Genomic DNA, 19476 nt, shown 5'->3' on the forward strand with positions numbered 1-19476 from the left:
GGTGTTGAGTTCGCTTCGGTTCTTCGCTATATTAAGAGGTTCCCCAACGTCGAACGGTTGCATGTTTCTATAAGTGCAAGCGAAACACTAGCACCAAGTCTTTTGCTGTTCAAGAAATGTAAACTGCTGCTACGATGGATCACACTCACTGTCTACAATGCTAATGACACTGAGCTGAAGCTCATTGAGTTTTTATTAGATTCTTCCCCTGTGCTCGAGACCCTTTCAGTATCATTGAGCATTCCTCTGACACATGCCTATACTAGGGTTTCTCTCCATAATCTAATGCAGTTACATAGGGCGTCAACGAAGGTGAAAATCATACGCGAGAAGAAAATGTCTCCCATAGTCGATGTTGAAGCCCTTGATCTGTGATTTTGCAACTTTGGTTTGTGATTTTGACACTTTGGATTTGTGATTTGTAATTAGTGATTTGTTTGGTTTGTGATTTCTTTTAACCCTTTCATCATTCTCTCTTTAATTCAATTAAATTTTGTCAATTTTATTAATTAATGGTGATGAAAAATTTTGTGAGTTCGTGGAAGATAAGAAAGCGGGGAGAGAGAAGAGAATTAAATACATGAAATCGTGGAAGAAGATAATATATAAAAAATATTACCGTTATTGTGCCCCCACAGAACATTTTCGTCTATTTTTCCACTTTTCAGATGGTAAAAGACAAGCTTAAAATTCTTTTAGGTGGTAAAATACAAGTTTTAGTTTTTTAGGTGGTAAAATACAAGTTTTCGACTTTGTAATGTTGTAAAAACAATTTATATTATCCTTAAAACTTTACATGATTAAATTTTGTAAGTTTTTCTATATGTCCCCCCCATTCCGTTCTATGTTCCCCTCCCCTGCTGGCTAATTAGATGTTTAGTTAGCTTAGTTGATAAAGATGAGAAATATTTGAGAAACAGGATATATACTTTGTATATGAACCAGACTTGTACGTTTACGTCGAACTAGAGGTGTGGGATTGTGTGAAGTCGGGTTTGGTTACCCTTTAAAATTTTATTTCGGATAACCGTTATTTTCGTGTCGTTAGAATATCGACTCTAACCCATATCCAAAATATCCAGTATAAGCTTATTTAGGTATTGGGTTTTACGTACATCGGTTCGGTCGGATAATAAAATTCAATTTTAATGAATTACTCCGTAATTTACAACTTTGTTATCTATTTAATTACGTGCAACCTATAAAATGGTATGCTACTCTCAATAAATTACTTCGAATAATCACAAATACACCAATAAGAGAGTCTTAAACAGGGAGATGATACACATACCTCAGGGTTATGTAGGATCCAGATACCCTGGTCTTTTATTGGACCAACTCAGCTTAAAGAAATTTCATTTTGGAGGAAGATGGGTTTTATTTGGGGTGTGATCAATAATAAACCAATCAAAGAATAAGTTATGTAAGGGCCCACATACCCTTGGGGTATGTGTAGCCTTTGCGTCTTAAACAAGTTAACAACTTCTACCTAATGATTTCAACAAGGCTATTGAAATTAACTACTGGAAACTGTGGTAACTAGTGGTAACTTTCCCAAAAAAAAATATGAGCTACTAGTATCTACGGAGTAGTAAGTAAAAATATGAGCTACTTGTGAGAGTTTGGGGCCATGTTTTTAATTTCGCAGGGAAAGTTGATTTATTGCTGAAGATTTGTGCGGGGTTACAACAGATGTCATTCTTACGTCTACAATCAATTAAATCATATTTAATTCAATACCAAAGCTACAACAGATCGAGACCTTGAAATTCAAGTGTCAGTAGCGGGACGTTCTGATGTGAAAGAGGGTATTCATCATTGTCAAATCTCATCTACAACGATCATGGTTTTGCCGGATTAGAATTTTGTTTGATCCAAATTGTTCTGTATTTGTTAGTTTTGATTTCTATTGTAGATGTCGTATGACTATTTTATTAATGAACTAATTTTTACCTTAAAAAAAAGTAATAAATTGGCTACTAGAGAGTGGGAAAGCTAATGAATTGAGAGGGAAAATAATAAGGGAAATGGTAGATCTGATCATCTTGAGTCCAGTGACCCGACTTAGCCTGAGAAATAACGAGATTTGGGCAATTTAAAATTTGAAATTTAAGTTATAAGTTAGATTAGACCCAAAAATGGATAAAAGACCCGTTATATGTTTGGCCCAAAATACTGAGTTTTGGTAGAAAAACCGACTCCAAGTTTGATCAAACCCGACCCGACGCAATAGGTAGATTTTTTTTTAATCATTGTCCGACCAAACCGGACCCGACTTTTGATCAGGTCTAGGAAATGACAAGACAAATTTCCAGAGCAACGAATTGAAATAAACGAGAAGGAAAAAGATGGGTAAAGTTGTACAATTTATTTTTTTAAAATTCCAAATAATAAAATTCAATAGGTTCGATTATCTCCTTCTCGAGTCGATTATCCACATGTTCGATTCAAGGTTTTGAAAAATGCAAAAAGGCCGGTCCTGTCCTTAATATTTCAATTTAGTTACCCCATTTCCGATTTGATTTTTTCGATTTTTGGGTCCGATTTTTAGGACTTTTCACTTTGCCCTATATCTAACCTCTGAAATTTTTTATTCTAGTTGTGCATTGTTATTTGTTCGTCGTAATAATTACGGAGTAATGTTGTTTATTTAATTACGGAGCCCTTTTAATAGAAAAATAAAATAAAATATTGATTTTACCATACCTGTTTTGATAATTTCGTATCCATAAAAAAAAACGAGCTGGAATTCAAAATTGCAGTACAAAGTGGGGCACGTGGCAATTGCTAAGCACCTTAATTGTTTCCCGCCAGAAATGGAAGGCCACGAGTAGAAGTCTAGAACGGGGTAGTTTCATTTTCTCACATCCCTGTTTAAACCTCACCAAAAGTCTTTCCCCCCAAAAAAACCTCGCTGTAACCCTAAACCCTAACACATTTCAATTCATCGACGGTAATCAATTGCAGAAATCTGAACCAGGTCAGTTTCATATTTCTTACTCTATAATTCTTTGACGTTTTCTTTCTTTAATTTATATATGACAATGTTTTAGAGAATTGCGAAGTTGCTAATTTTATGTAGTACTAACATTTCAATACAATTTGTTTGTTTTCCCACTTTAGTTTCTGATTCTGATCAAGATTGAGTAATTCTTCCTTGATTTTGCTTGATGGTTCTTGATTGTGTGCTGTATTTGGATTAAAACTATACTAATTGTTGATTAAACTTGTTTTAAGTGTTTTTTGTGTGTGTTCTTTTGTACAAAATCAAGAAATTTGTAGTTATTAGGGAACAATTTTATGTTATCGATAGAATAATTTAATAGACTTAAGTAGATTACATCCACAATTAGATGGTTTTCTGTGACGAAAAAAAGAAGACTCCAATTCGGGTCATTCTAAGTTTATTTTGGAGATAAACATAACAAGAATATCAACATGTACAATTCAAATGGTTGAATATGAAGTGGGAAATATGATTTATTACCCTCCAGGCCTCCAAAGAGTTTGCTTGTTAGATGAATCTCAATATATATTTGCAAGATACTCCGTATGAAATTTTGTAATTTTTATTTGTTGACAGTGGAAGATGGTATAGGAAATAAACACATTAAAGGATAAGGATGAATCATGTAATAAGTTATATCAGAGATAAACTATGCATATCTCAGTCCGATCCTTGGGTATAAATGTATAGTATCACATTATGTGCTTGTTTGGTTGACTCAAAATGAAAGTGGAAGTTCTTGGTATTTGGAAAACAATGAATTTGTTATGTTGACAAAATTCCTGTGAAGTTTTATTTCCCGTAAAATGAAGGAATTCACTTACATTGTTTCTCCTAGGTAAGTGAAACTTCACATGGTAATTTCTACTTCTCATACACAACCAACCTGCTTTGTATACTTCACATGAAATAGAACTTCATTGCCATTGAACCTTCCTACAATCAACTGAACGACAACTTGGTTACGCAAAGGCAAAATGATTAGATTCTCGCAAGTTGGAACTTGTTCTGTTTTTTGTTTTGATTAGATGAAAAAATGTAGAGATTATATCTTCTACTGCGTGTTAATAAATTGTGAATTTTTTATGGATAGGTATTTCTTTGTTTCCTTTCCTTAGGAAAACATGTCAGGGCCGTCTAGGGTTAACAGAACTGACGAGGAACGAGCAGAAGATGCCCGCCAGGGATTAGCAAAGTTGATATGTTATCATAACATGGCACCACACACGATCTGTGGTGGAGCTTTCTTAGATATTATTCGTTGGCTCAACCCGAACATGGTCCCATCCTTTAAGTTTGAGATCCTTGAGCATAATTGCTTGAAATTATATAAGGAAGAGCAATGTATCGCGAAGGAATCTTTCTCAAAACTTGCTGGACAAATCAGTCTCTCGGTGGATTTACTTGTTCACGAGAAGCAAGGGGATCAATATCTTTGCTTAGGTGCTCAATTCATTGATGCTGATTGGAAACTACGAAAATGGGTTATTAAGTATTGTGGTGTTTCCAATATGAATATGGACCTGCCATCTGAAGCCATTTTGAAGTCTCTGAAAGAGTATGACATTGAGACCAAAATACTCTCTTTGACTGCTGTAGGAACAGGTGGCTTGGCTGATACTGTGAAAGAAAATGTGCAAGAACGGTTGAAGCTCCCAATGAATGGTCAATTGTTTCATGTGCAATGTAGTTGTGATGTCATAAGCCGTATGGTTAAGAAAGGATTCGAGGAGGTTGATGAAATCGTTGACAAAGTTCAGTTGTTAGGTTGGTCCAAATCACCGCCTTTATGGAATCTTACAAGCTCTAAGCTTTCAGAGGCTTTAAGAAAATTTTCTAAGAAGGGACGGGAAAAAGTCAAGAGGGTTTGCAAAATTGCAGACAGAATTTATGAAATCACAAAAGGATTATTCGAGTTTAAGAGGCCAACACCTAATCTGTTTCTACCACACCTTCAGGAGATTCGGGCTTACCTTGTTCAAGAGTCGGCCAGTTCAGATGCATTTGTTAGGCTTGTGGCACTGAAAATGCTCGAGATCTTGAATAAGTACTGGGATGATATGTCTTTAGTGCTTTCAATTACTGCATTTCTGGATCCACGTTACAAAAGGAATTTCCTAGAGTTTTGTCTGTCTGAGTCGTGTGCAACCACTATTTTAGAGAACATTCGCAAGGTATATGATGGCTACGCGGTGCAATGTGATCAAAAGGAGTATCTGTTGAGCGATTCAAGTACTGAGTCAGGGGAAGATGATGATGAGGATGGCGATGAGGATGAGAAAAGGTCTAGAAGACATTCCAATAAAAAACTTCGTAATAGTCGTCTGAAAAACCTGAATGTAGTAAAAGAGTATTTACAGTCAGTGCAATCTATGAATGATGAATCTCAATGGTCAGATTTGGATTTGTATCTTGAAGAGCCGGTCTTACCATGGATGGAGGACTTCAGCGTGTTGCACTGGTGGAAAGAAAACGGGTTCAAGTATCCTCAGCTTTCTAGGATGGCTCGCGACTTCCTAGCTATTCCTCTGTCTGTTGCGACTGGCTCTGATGCATACTACACTGAGCGAAGGGAAGCTGATTGGAGATTGTTGTCTTTGAAACCTGAACTGATGAATGCCTTGAAGTGCACTAGGAGCTGGAAATTTGGTTATGTAAAAAGTAATATAAGGTACATATGCTGAATAAACTTGGACTACATACTAGATTTTATATTTTTCATTATTTCTAACTGAACCATCCCTCTTGATTTTTTCCTGCTGATGCAGCTCCTCCGAGGCTCAACAGGACTTTTTTGCGGCACTCATGAGATCATGAGTGGAGCTAGGACTCTGAGTTTTATGCTAGGAGAGTGCAGGTATAGAATGATGATAATCTTCTAGTCTATGGAACTTTTAAGTTTTTTTTACTTGACAATGTGAACTGTAGTTGGAAGTAAGGACTTCTGCTGATTTTTTTTTTAATTGGTAGGAAATTAACTACTTGTATCAAATCAAACACGATTTAGCTGAAGTTTTTGTATTGGCATTGTAGATATTGATATGTCTTGCCAGTTGCCACTGTTAGTTGATATTGAAGCTTATTTCTAGGCCCTGTTCTTCTGAACTTTATTTGGCTGAGCTGAACTGAACTGAACTGAACAGAATTTAATGGAGCTGAACTGAACTGAATATTTATAACAATACTCATAATAATAAATAATAACTACAATAATCATAATTATTTATTAGTAACAATAATTACATATAATATTAATATAATAATAGTAATATTTAAGTAATAATAACGATAATAATAATTATTATATATATATATATAAGTAATAAATGTCAATTTTAATTGCAATATTAAGAATAAAAATAATTACAAAGAAAGATGAATTCGTTTTTTTGAACTGAACTAAACTGAATAAAGCTGACCTGAACTGAACTGAACTGAATGAAGCTGAACTGAACCGAATGGAGCTGAACTGAATTGAACTGAACTGAACTCGATGGAGCTAAAACTAAACTGAACTTGAACTGAATTGAACTCGATGGAGCTGAAACTGAACTGAACTTAATGGAACTGCAAAAAAGTCCAAAAGAACGGGCAAGAAAACTTATTCGTTGCAACTATCTATTCCAATCTTACTTTTTACTTCGTAACTTGTACGTATGTGCCCATATCAAAAGAAAACACTTACACGTATTTCATCCTAATTTTTTATGAAAGCACGAGACCGATAAGGTAGTCATAGAGGATGATATATCAATTCGATATTGTGTGTTCGGTCATGAGTTGTGTCTAACATGACAGATTTAGAAATTGAATTAAGGACAGTCACTATAAAAAAATTCATGGAAAATTAACTACTATATCCGTCTATTTTTGTTCTTTACGTTTGATATTATTTAACGATTAATTAATGTGCGTTGAGATTCATCTATTCTTTTATTTAAACAAAGTAGATTACGTTTATTTTTAATATTTTCACTTTTATAAAAAAATATGACATTGAGAAAATGGGAAAGATTTTATTGTCCAAATGTAAAAGTGTGAGAGATTAAATGCATCTATGAATTTAATTGGTTAAAATAATCCTTAAACACAAATTTTTATAGAATATTAATGCATTTGTGTGAAAATATAAAAAGAAATGTAAAGAACAAAATACGCCCGAAATGAAATACGTAAAAAACAAAAAGAGACGGAGAATACGAATTAATGAAAAATGAGCTAAAATTATACTCCGTACTTTTTTAAGTCACTGTACTCGATATTCATAAGCTTTGCCATGACAACCGAGAATCTAAGCATTGAAGGAGACAACCGGATGGTCATCAACACAGTAAAAGGAATTTGGAAAATTCTGTGGAAGCTCCACTTCGTCATTCAAGATGTACAGGATATTCTCAACTTCTTCGACAATTGGAATATTAAGCACGTTACCGAGAAACTAATCGAGCAACAGATTGGATCGCACATGTTGGTCCTCTAATTATCAACACTATCTGTATTGAATCTTTTAATAGTCCATATTTACTTTCCATTTTAGAATGTGATTGTGTAGGAGTATCACTCGTACGGAGGGAGTACGAGGGACTTTTAATGTACTCCCTCCGTCCCTTAATACTCGACCCGTTTTGACTTTATGCACTATTCACATAATTCACTTTGACCCTATTTTATTTCTAGTGTATGAAAACGAATGTTAGTATATAATATATTGTTGGCTTCATCTTACTATATATTTTCAAAATATTAATATTTTTATAAGTTTTTATAATATGTAGTTAAAGAAATTAGTAGTCAAAGTCGTGCATTGACAAGCATGTCCGGTCAAAACAGGTCAAGTATTAAGGGACAGAGGGAGTACTATTCTTAAGAGGGATTTGAGTCACAAATTGAGAATATCAAAGGGAATTGAGCGTGAAACCACGAGAATGAAGCAATAAAATTTGTTCATGCAATTTTATACTCCGCACACTAATATTTTTTAGTCCAGTGGTTAGGACTGGAGAATTTTGTGTGGTTTTAAAAAAGAGAAAATTAAAATATTTCCCGGTATCTCTGTTACTGGAAACTACTTTTTGTGATTTTCATATTTTGGTTTTAGTTGTGTAATAAACAGAAAATTAAAAATAAGAAACAATATAGATTTCTTCTCAAATCTTCACCCTTCCATGGAAGGAGACTACCGGCAAGCAACCACCGTTACCGTCCACCAGGTTTTCCTTTCCGTCTCTCTCCCTTTTGATTTCCCAATATTATTGCTGATGCTGGTTGCATACTTGCATGCAAGAGCGAATTCCTCAATTGCGATTACAGTTTGTTACGATAGTATATACAGAGTAGACGGAGTATATTATGTTAATATTGTAATATTCTAGGATATATGGAGTTACCGATAGCCTTCCTATGTAATATATATATATATATATATATATATATATATATATATATATATATATATATATATATATATATATGAAGTTCATTAATGGGAATATTAGAATTTGAGCATTATTTGTCATGTTATCATGAGCCTATGTTTAAAACCCTACTCCCTCCGTCCCGGAATACTCGACCCGGTTTGACCGGCACAGAGTTTAAGGGACTTGAATTGACTTATTTAATTTAATAGGTAGTAGTTGATAGTGGGGTATTATTTTAATGTAGTTAGTGGGAGGTGGGTTAAGAGGAGGGGTTGGGGGAGAGTAGGGGTTGAATTTTTAATTATTTTTTGTATGGAGTAGGGGGTAGGTGAGTTAATAGGGGTGGAGTGAGTAATAATATAATATTGTTAGAATATTTCCATTTTTAGAAACAGGTCAAGTATTAAGGGACGGCCCGATAAGGAAAACAGGTCAAGTATTTCGGGACGGAGGGAGTATTTTTTTTTCCGCAAAATTTTTGACATAGCAGTCGTGAGTTGTGTAAGAGGAGTTCTTGTTCATCATCACCATGGGCAATGATGGAGACAACGTACCTAAGGTGGAACCATCCGTCGACCTTGACTACTACCTAGGGTCAGGCGACGAGCCATGCATTGTTATCACCCCCGTCAAACTTAGGGGAGCATCGAACTACGACGAATGGGCTAAGGCGGTTCGACGTTCAATGATTTCAAAATTCAAGTTTGGCTTTCTTGATGGTTCTGTTACGGAGCCTATGACAGACGCGAACAAGATGAAGCATTGGATCGCGGTTAATTCAATGGTAGTGTCGTGGATAACTAATACCATTGAAGAGACTTTACGCTCCACTGTGGAGGTTTTTGACATTGCACACGAGTTGTGGAGCCATCTGAGGAAACGTTATTGTGTTGTTACTGGCACCTGTGTCTGCCATATTAAGATGGCATTGAGTGGGTGTAAACAGGCCACGACAGAAGTCACAAAAGGTGTCACATAGTACTACGGGAGATTGTCGAAGCTGTGGAAGGAGTATGTGCAATATGCACGGGTTCCGCGATGTACGTGTGCTGGTTGTACATGTAATATTGTAAAGCAGGTGGGCGAGATTTGTGATGAAGATCATCTGCACTATTTCTTAATCGGCCTAGAAGATCACTATGAAGCCATACGAGCTCAGTTGTTGGCTCAATCGCCATTACCGTCCCTGGACGAGGCATATCAGACTGTTATAAACACTGAAAATATGCGTGCCAAAGGAGCTAACGGGAAGGGGAGCGTCATGGCTTTCAAAGTTGAGACCAAGGGTCGCACAGGGTACGGAGACACGAGTGAGAGGTTCTGTCAACATTGTAATCGTGAGGGTCATGAGGAGAGTAGTTGCTATCAATTGATAGGTTTTCCAGAATGGTGGGATGAGAAGAAAAGAGGTGGAAGAGGGCCTGGACGAGGTGGCAGAACTTCTGGAAGAAGAGGAAAGGGTGGTCGAGGGTCTATTATGATGTGACCAGTAGTGCAGCAATTGTTGTTGGCAGTACGTCAGGTACAGGGGTGCAACATATACATGGAGCAGGGACATCAGATAGTCACGGTCTTGTGGGTGTTACGAGTGATCATTTACAACTGATAGTCGACACATTGTCTAAGCCTACACTTAAGTTGCAAGGTAACATAGATTTAAGATGGATTATTGACACCGGAGCCTCAAATCATGTGACGGGTGATACTTCGATTTTGAAAAATATCAAAACGTCAGGAAATTGTTCGATTGTGTTACCGGATATGGTCAGTCGGCAAATTCAAATCAATATGGCTCTGTGATATTGGATGTTGGATTAATACTTGATAATGTTTTATTTGTGCCAAAATTAAACTGCAATTTAATTTCTATAACTCCATTAAGTGACGAATTAAATAGTTCTGCTCAGTTTACTAACAAAATATGTGTTATTCAGGACCACTCGACGAGGACGGTGATGGGCGTGGGTGATCGACAGGAATGACTATATTTTTTTCCGAGGAGTTCCGCGAGTACTGGTGTTTGCAGTGGAATGTGTGGTCGACTTGTGGCATCAACGTGAAGGAAATAATGCCCTTGGTCCAAGTATGCATTCAATGCTAAGTCTAATAAATGCGGTTCAGTATTAATTAATTATACAAGTTAATAATTCAGTGAGATTAAGTGAACTGTATGCCTAGCTAGAGGCCGCTTCAGTTCAAGTGGAATTAATAATATTAATCCACAACTTACTCTTGACTGAACTTGTAAGGTCACACAAATAGTACGTGAACGGATCAAATATTTAAAGAAATTAAGTACTCCATTTATGGATATTCGGAATCGACGGATCTCGGTTCTAGTGGGAGCTGAAATCGTCAAAGGCAAATTATGAATACTTAGGAAACGATGATATTGCCGGAAACGAAAATATGGATCGTATCGGAAATATAAATATTATCCAAGTCGTAGATGTTGCCGGAAACGTAAACATGGTACGTATCGGAAAATATTATCGGAAATGGAAATATTGCCGGAATCGGAAATATTGTCGGAAACGGAAATATTGTAAGAATCGGAAATATTATCGGAATCAGAAAATAATTCCGGAATCGGAAATATTAAATATTTGTTCGAAACGGAAATTAATTCCGGAATCGGAAATATTAAATATTGTTCGAATCAGAAATGAATTCCGGAAACGGAAAATTAATCGAAAGTGCGTCGTACGAAATAAACATCGGACGAGCTTGCTAGACGCAAGGCGCAGCACGAAGCCAGGCCTGCGCCTAGCAAGCCCATGCGCGCAAGGCAACGCAGCAGCAAGCCAAGGCACGCAGGCCCAGCCAAGTAGCACGCAAGGCCAGGCCCAACGCGCAAGGCAACTGGCGCGCCCAAGCAATGGGCTGCACGCAGCGCTGTGAGGCGAGTTGCTCCGTGCGCGTGCGTTCAGCGCCCCTCGTGGGCTATGCGTGCGTGTGTGCTTTGAGTTCGTGCTTGCATCGAATCCTAAAGCAATTAGGATTAGATTAAAGATTAATTTCCTAAAGTTACTAGAGTTAGTTGTTTAATTAAACAATAACTTTATTAGTTTTAATTAATGTCTAATTCTAATAGGATTAGATTAATTGAAACCTAGTAGACTTCTAATTCCATTATTCCAACCCTATAAATATGTGATGGTATTCACAATTTATAAACACATAATTCAAGTATTCACATAGTTTTAAGGATTAAAACTAAAGTTAATTTGCCACAAATTATTCGAATAACTTAAAACCTTAGGTGTAATTCTAGTTAATTAAATCTAAGACGGATCTGAACGTGCTGTGGACTATCTACGGAGGGACGACAATTGGAGTCCTAAACTTATTCTTTTTTTGTTCAGGAGCATCTAGGGAAGGCACGCTTCATAAGTATGTATCCTAAATTATGCTAATTGTTATGTGGCAATTAATTTGGATTCCTGGCTTTATGGTTTTTCCGCATGAAATATATATGCTTTATATGTATCATAACCTAACACAACGAATGGGACATCCGTCAGAGAAAATAATGAAGTTACTCCCTTCTGTGAGTACTAGTAGTAGGAAGAATAATAAAGTTTGTGATGTATGCCCGCGTGCAAAGCAATGTAGAGAGAGTTTTCCATTTAGTGATAGACATGCTAGTCGAATGTTTGAATTAGTTCATATTGATTTGCGAGGTCCCTACAAGACACCTTCGTCTTGTGGAGCGAGATATTTTTTGACAATTGTTGATGATTTTTCTAGGGGTGTTTGAATTTACTTAATTAGCAATAAAACAGAAGCTGAGTCGATGTTTTTTTCTTTTTTTGTTGCAATGATCAAGTGTCAATTCAATCAAGTCATCAAGATTGTTCGGAGTGATAATGAGACTGAGTTTAATTGCTTACAAGGATATTTTTTTAAACATGCCATGTTGTTTGAGTCGTCGTGTGTTGGCACCCCCCAACAAAATGGGAGGGTAGAGCGAAAACACCAACGTATTCTGAATGTACGTAGCAAGAGCATTGCGTTTCCAAGGAAATTTGGCTCAGAAATTTTGGGGAGAATGTGTTATGGCCGCATGTTATTTGATCAACCAAACACCCACTCCGCTTCTCAATAATAAGACGCCTTACGAAATGTTATTTGGTAAAGCGCCTTCTTATGTGCCTATTCGTGTTTTTGGATGTTTGTGTTATGCTTATAATCAACGGAGTAAAGGAGACAAATTTGAGTCGAGAAGTAGAAAGTGTGTGTTTCTTGGGTACCCTTTTGGCCGGAAAGGGTGGAATTTTTTTGATTTGGAGACTCGGGATTATTTTGTCTCGCAAGATGTGAAATTTAACGAACATGTCTTTCCATATGCGGCTGTCTCAAATGGGTTGATGGATATGCAAAATGAGAATGGTGAGACTAATGTTGTGTGGGAGAATGATGGTGTGTTTGAGTGTTGGAAACTAGTGTCTTGTGTTGTGAAGGGAAGTGATGTGCAAGGAGCTGCTGCCTATGTAGTAGGTGGAACAGACGCAACAACTGTGCAGGGGGATGGTGCTTCTGTTGTGCAACAACTGCAGCAACACAACAGTGTTCCAACTGCTCCTGTTGTGCAGCAACTACAGCAACACAGCAGTGTGCCAACTGACCATGTTGTGCAGGATCAACAGTTGCGACATGATGTTGCATTGATGCAGTGTGTGAGCGAGGCGCTGCAGGTGATAGGCGAGGCGCGAAGCGCAATGGGCGAGGCGTAGGGCGCATTGGGCGAGGCGCTGCATGAAGCGAAAGGTGAGTCACTGCATGGAACTGCTGCGTCTTCTGTCCCTCTTGTTGTTGCTTTCCCCAATTCCTGTCCTGCTACAGCTACCAGTGAACAACCACGACAGATTGTAGTGAGTAGTGAGCCTACATTGGAGACCGAAAATGAGAATGCATGTGAGATCGGGTGACGTCACGGGAGGTACGGAAACGAGGGAGGAGGATACAGAGATAGGAAGAGGGAAGCGTAAAAAGTAGGGATGGAAATATCCAGTGGATGATCCATTAACCCGATCACCCGCTATAATTAAACGGGTGGAAACCCAGATTAAATGGATGAAAAGCGGGTGATGGGTGAAGCGGGAGATGGATGTGGGTCGGATGCGGGTGATGTATTTTTGTCCATCACCCGATCCACACCCGTTTGTCACCCGATCCATCACCTATTTATTTTAAATATATTATTTGTATTACTATTTAAATATAAAATGTGTTTATAAATCCATTATTAAAGTTAGTGCTCATTTAAATGTTTTTGGTTATAAGTTATACGTGATGAGAACTAATTATATGTTTCGTAATTAAATGTACATATATAACCTTTTTTTTAGTTAACTATTCTGCATATTATTAGATGGTGAATTTTTAATACTTAATAATTTTCACCCGGATATCACCCTATCCACCCGGTTTACCCGTGGGTGATGGATGGATGGATGGAATGCGGGTGATGAGTAAAGCGGGTGACGGATGGACCGGGTGGAACGGAAGAAAGCGGGTGATGCTCCACCCGATCCGAATCCCACCAATTTCTATCCCTGGTAAAAATTTCTCATCTTCAAATTTACGAGGGTATGTGACTCATACAATACAGAAAAAAAATAGTACTCCTGAAAGTTCACCTGCAACAACACCATCCTCGGGTACTCCCTATCCTATCACATATTTTGTTAATTATGAACGTTTTTCGTCAAAACACATAAATTTTATTGCCGCATTGCAGACAGAAAAGGCACCTAAAACATTTAAACAAGCAATGCAACATGAGGGGTGGCATGACGCAATGGCAGCAAAGATTGTTGCGTTAGAGGATCAGGGTACTTGGACAATGGAGAACTTTCCAGATAGGAAGAAAGTACTCGGAAGTAAATGGGTGTACACTGAGAAGCGGGACGAAGACGGGAATATGTTACGTTTAAAGGCACGCTTGGTCTGTCTAGGAAATCATCAGGAGGAAGGCATGTAAGGTTATGAACAATATAAACAATATATATTCATGCGGAAAAATCATAAAGCCAGGAATCCAAATTAATTGCCACGTTGTCAATTAGCATAATTTAGGGTACATACAATGTGATTCGTGCCTTCCCTAACTTCTCCCTAACCGAACAAGAACAAGTCTTTAGAGCTCCAAGTGTCGCCCCTCCTTAGATAGTCCACAACACGTTCGGATCCGCCTTAGGTTCAACCAACTAGGATATTTACTAAGGTTTTATGCACTCGGGTTAGGCTATGAATTATGTTCTCCCTTGAACACAATCTATGTAAAGTATATTATATGGGTTGTGTATAAATTGTGAATGCTAATCACATTTTTATAGAGTAGGAAATAAGAAATTAGTTTTCTACTAGGATTCAATTAACTAATCCTATAATGACTCTAGTTAATTAGTAGCATTAGAATTCTAGGATTAATTAAACACTAAGTGTTTCAAATCTATCCAAATATCTAATTTTAGTAGAAGTAGGAAAACTGATTTCTTCAGGTCCAAGTTACTTGGCGCCCAAGAAATCGCACAAGCCTTGGTGCACAAGGAACTCGCCACCAACGCAGCCTTGCAGGCCCACGCTGGCGCGCTCCTTGGCTTGGCCCAAGCGAGCCTCGTTGCTGGCCTTTGGCCCATTGCTTGTTTCTTCTTGGCCGTGACCCATCGCACGACACGCCAACACCATTGTTGGGCGCTAGGCCTAGTGTTGGCACTGGGCCTTGTGCTCGGCGTCGGCGCTGGGCCTTGTGCCTTGCGATGTGCGTGCAGCCTTTTCTCGTCGAGTGATGGGCCGGCTCTTTTGCCGGCTTGTCACTCGTCGTGCTTCCGATTCTTTTTCCGATTCCGGAATTTATTTCCTTTTCGAACAACATTTACGTTTCCGTTAATATTTCCGATTCCGGTAATAATTTCCTATTCCGACAATATTTCGATTCCGGTAATATTCCCGTTTCCAGCAATATTTCCGATTCCCGCAATAGTCCTATTTCCGTTAATATTTTCCGATACGAACCATATTTCCGTTTCCGGCAACATCTACGACTTGGATAATATTTATATTTCCGTCATGAACCATATTTCCGTTTCTGGCAATATCTTCATTTCCGGAATATTCTTTACTTTGCTTTTTGACGATTTCAGCTCCCGCTGGAACGAGATCCGTCGTTTCCGAATGATCATAAATAGAGTACTTTAATGAATAATATATTCACTTAAATACTTGATCCGTTCACGTACTATTTGTGTGACCCTACGGGTTTAGTCAAGAGTAAGTTGTGGATTAATATTATTAATTCCACTTGAACTGAAGCGGCCTCTAGCTAGGCATTCAGTTCACTTGATCTCACTGAATTATTAACTTTTTACTTAATACTGAACCGCATTTATTAGACTTAATATTAAATGCATAAATGCAAACTTGGACCAAGGGCATTATTTCCTTCAAGATCGACCTAGATTACAATGACTTTTATACTTACCATTATATTTATGTTGAATATTTTGCTTCAACTAGATGATCTGACCAAAAGCTTCTAAAATTCTCTAAGCCTCGATATATTCGAATGTCTAGGGACTAGACTCATTCAATAATTAAATGGACACATATATTATTAAGTTGTTAACCATTGGTAAAGTTGAGTGTTAAACTCAATGCTTTATGATCTCAAAACTACATTGTATTTTGAATCTACAAGCACCAATTGGCTTGCCATTCGACTTTCTTAGTAAAAAAACAACCATAAAAGTCTCTATAAGAAACGTGAATTTTTAAATTGCTCATTTTCTCTCATTTCCGTGAATCATTCTTGGATTCACTACCAATCGAGGAAATTTATTGTTACCTTTCTAAAAGAATTTACTGCAGTGCAAGATATTTAATTACAAACAATAATTAAAACATACATTGAAGCATGCGAAGTCTAAACATTTATCATGAGTAATAGCTTGGAAATTAAAGCAATCATGCAAATTAAACAAGTCATTGGCATTTTATTCGAAATATTTAGTTCCGGCAGGTTTGAATAAAATGAATCCAAGACCCCAAAATCATTGAAAAATGAAGCACGATTTAACTTAATTCTAAAATAGTTTAGATAAGCAAATCCCTTACTAATAGTCTAGAAACTATTTTTGGTTGATAGGCACGTCTAAGAACTTATTAGGAAAACATATCCCATTTGCCACGACATAAAAGGACTCCTTACTTATATCGTTGAGTTCAACCAAAATCAACTTGTACTCACAACTAATTTTCTACTACAATCAGAAGTGACACCTCGCTATGGCGGAAAACTATCACTAATTGATCGACAAATGTACTCACAACATTGTGTACCTTACCCCTTTTGAATCAATAAGTAACACCTCGCTATGGCGGAAAACTATTACTAGATTGATGTAAAGGTTATCCAAATAAGCGTTATTTTGGAATGACACCTTTTAACTCAATTTTAAAGTTTGGAACTTAGGGCTCTTACTATGTTGGTTAGATTTTAAGTGAACTAGAATCCTTAATCATGCAACATAATCAAGCCACAATCTCATGCATAATATCAAGACATATTTAAAGCAATAAATATCTTTAAACATGCATAAGATTTCAATGTGATCTAGTATGGCCCGACTTCATCTTGAAGCTTCAACTTCAAACTCCGTCTTGAAAATTGATTGGAAACTCCGTCTTGAATGTCACCATGGAAGGCGTCATTTTCTTCAAATAGGATATGCATACAACTAATTTATGGTACGCATACCATATTTAAATAAAAACTTTGGTGCATTAGACCAATTTTACATTCAAATTAATGATACGCATATCATATTTACTATCCTATTTGGGCCATACTAGTCACTTTCCGCAACCTGCAAAACAGTACATTTACAATACACCATTCATCCATTCATTTATCAATGAATGGCCCACTTAGCAAGTTAATAGAAAAATATGCATCACATAAACATTTGCATCAACTTATCAAAGGTTCCAACAATCTACAAATTATTCAACCTTATTAGTTCTAATCGAGTTGTTTTAACCTTAAAGGAATAAAGACCTAATCAAGAGTTTAATGATTAAAAGCTCCCACTAAAACCAAGAATTTACATGCTTTTCTAATTTTAAACATAAAATTGTATTTCCTAGTCCAACCGGAAACTTACAAATTTAATTAAAATTTAAAGCTCACAAAAAATAATTTTAAACTCCTTTATTATTTTCTAGTTGAGTCAAATTAATTAATTATAGTTTTACCAAGGTTTTAATTTTATTAAAATAATTTGTATAAAATAAATTATAATAATTAAATTAATCAAAATTAAATTCCAAGAAAAATTAAAATTACGAAATTAAATTAATTAAAATCGTTGTTCAACGGTAAAATTAAAACGAAACGACCCAACAAACTAAGGCAAGGCCGTAGACCAAAGCCCACACCTCACCCAAGCCGTACAGCAGCAGCGCCCATGGGCCGCGTGCACGAGTGCAGCGCCCATGGCCTATTCTGTCGATGGTCGTGTGGTGCATCGCAGCGAGCAACGCAGCAGTCAACGCTCTGCTTGCTCCTGTGCGCTGGGCATTGGGCTAGGCGCAGTGGCACGCGAGCTCCTTTGCTCAGCATGCTGCTCGCCCTGCCTCTTGACTTACGCTTGATGCTCGTCGCCTTGCTCGATCACTCGCCCAACACACACCGCACATGCCCTGTGCCCGCGTGCGCATGCTCGTGCCTTGCTCGCTGCCTGGTACCGCATGGGAGTCAAACTCCCTTGCTCGTCGTCGCATGCCCGCACCATGCAATTCCCCTTAAGGGTAACACTTAGCTTCCATTGCTTTGTGCGTACAAGATTGTGAACGATTCATAAAAATGAAAACTTTTATAATTAAATTTAACGACAAATTAATAATCCATATGAATTTCACTAAATTTAGGCAAAAAATCAAAATTTTATTAATCAAATTAATTTCCGATTACATTATTTCTTTGGGATTAAAATCTAGGTCATAAAATTTTAAAAATTTTAACTTTAACAAATTTCATGGTGGTTTTTAATCATAGTATCGTAATTAAATTATCAATTAATAATGAAAATCAAAACAAGTTCTAAATTATTTGATATTCAACAAATTAATTGTAATTACGAATTAGGTTTTATAATTAACAAAATTAGACCTTAAAATTGTTAAACATATACAGTAGGTCAATCATAAATTCAAGATTTACATACAAGATTCGCAAATATTTAATTTAACATCATAAAAATTACAAATTTTGCATTCGAAAAACTAAAACCTCCGAAAAGTCATAGTTAGGTTTCGAATTTGGGAATTCTAGGTTCGACATCAAATCTATGATTTTTGTCAAAATTTTAAAACGTCGTTTACATGCGAAATTCACTATAAAAAAAAAGATTTCGACCATTATTGACAAAACTGCCGAAAATCCTGCGAACATATAATCAAATAATCGCACGAATTTGCAATTAATTACAATCACAAAATTAATCACCCCTTTAATTCATTGCAAATTTATAAAATTTAATCCATGTTAACTATAATTGATAATGGAATTAATTAGAGGCTTTGATACCACTGTAAGGTTATGAACAATATAAACAATATATATTTATGCGGACAAACCATAAAGCCAGGAATCCAAATTAATTGCCACATTGTCAATTAACATAATTTAGGGTACATACAATGTGATGCGTGCCTTCCCTAGCTGCTTCCGAACCGAACAAGAACAAGTCTTTAGAGCTCCAAGTGTCGCCCCTCCGTAGGTAGTCCACAACACGTTCGGATCCGCCTTAGGTTCAACCAACTAGGATATTTACTAAGGTTTTATGCACTCGGGTTAGGCTATGAATTATGTTCTCCCTTGAACACAATCTATGTAAAGTATATTATATGGGTTGTGTATAAATTGTGAATGCTAATCACATATTTATGGAGTAGGAAATAAGAAATTAGTATTCTACTAGGATTCAATTAACTAATCTTATTAGGACTCTAGTTAATTAGTAGCATTAGAATTCTAGGATTAATTAA

General features: G+C 36.7%; 1 protein-coding gene across 2 annotated transcripts; it reads left to right on the forward strand.

Moving 5' to 3' along the window:
• Positions 1 to 2793: 2793 nt before the first annotated feature.
• Positions 2794 to 6089, forward strand: LOC110776866 (zinc finger BED domain-containing protein RICESLEEPER 2-like). 2 transcript variants are annotated; one of them, XM_021981431.2, is made up of 3 exons: positions 2794 to 2980; positions 4101 to 5678; positions 5776 to 6089. In XM_021981431.2, the coding sequence occupies exons 2-3, from the start codon at positions 4132 to 4134 to the stop codon at positions 5822 to 5824; spliced, it is 1596 nt and encodes a 531-aa protein (XP_021837123.2). In that variant the 5' UTR covers positions 2794 to 2980; positions 4101 to 4131; the 3' UTR covers positions 5825 to 6089. The 2 variants fall into 2 exon arrangements, with proteins under 2 accessions (XP_021837123.2, XP_056699707.1); XM_056843729.1 differs by having other exon boundaries at positions 4126 to 5678.
• Positions 6090 to 19476: the final 13387 nt, after the last annotated feature.

This window comes from Spinacia oleracea, chromosome 4, assembly GCF_020520425.1.
Source record: "Spinacia oleracea cultivar Varoflay chromosome 4, BTI_SOV_V1, whole genome shotgun sequence".
Taxonomy (NCBI): domain Eukaryota; kingdom Viridiplantae; phylum Streptophyta; class Magnoliopsida; order Caryophyllales; family Amaranthaceae; genus Spinacia; species Spinacia oleracea.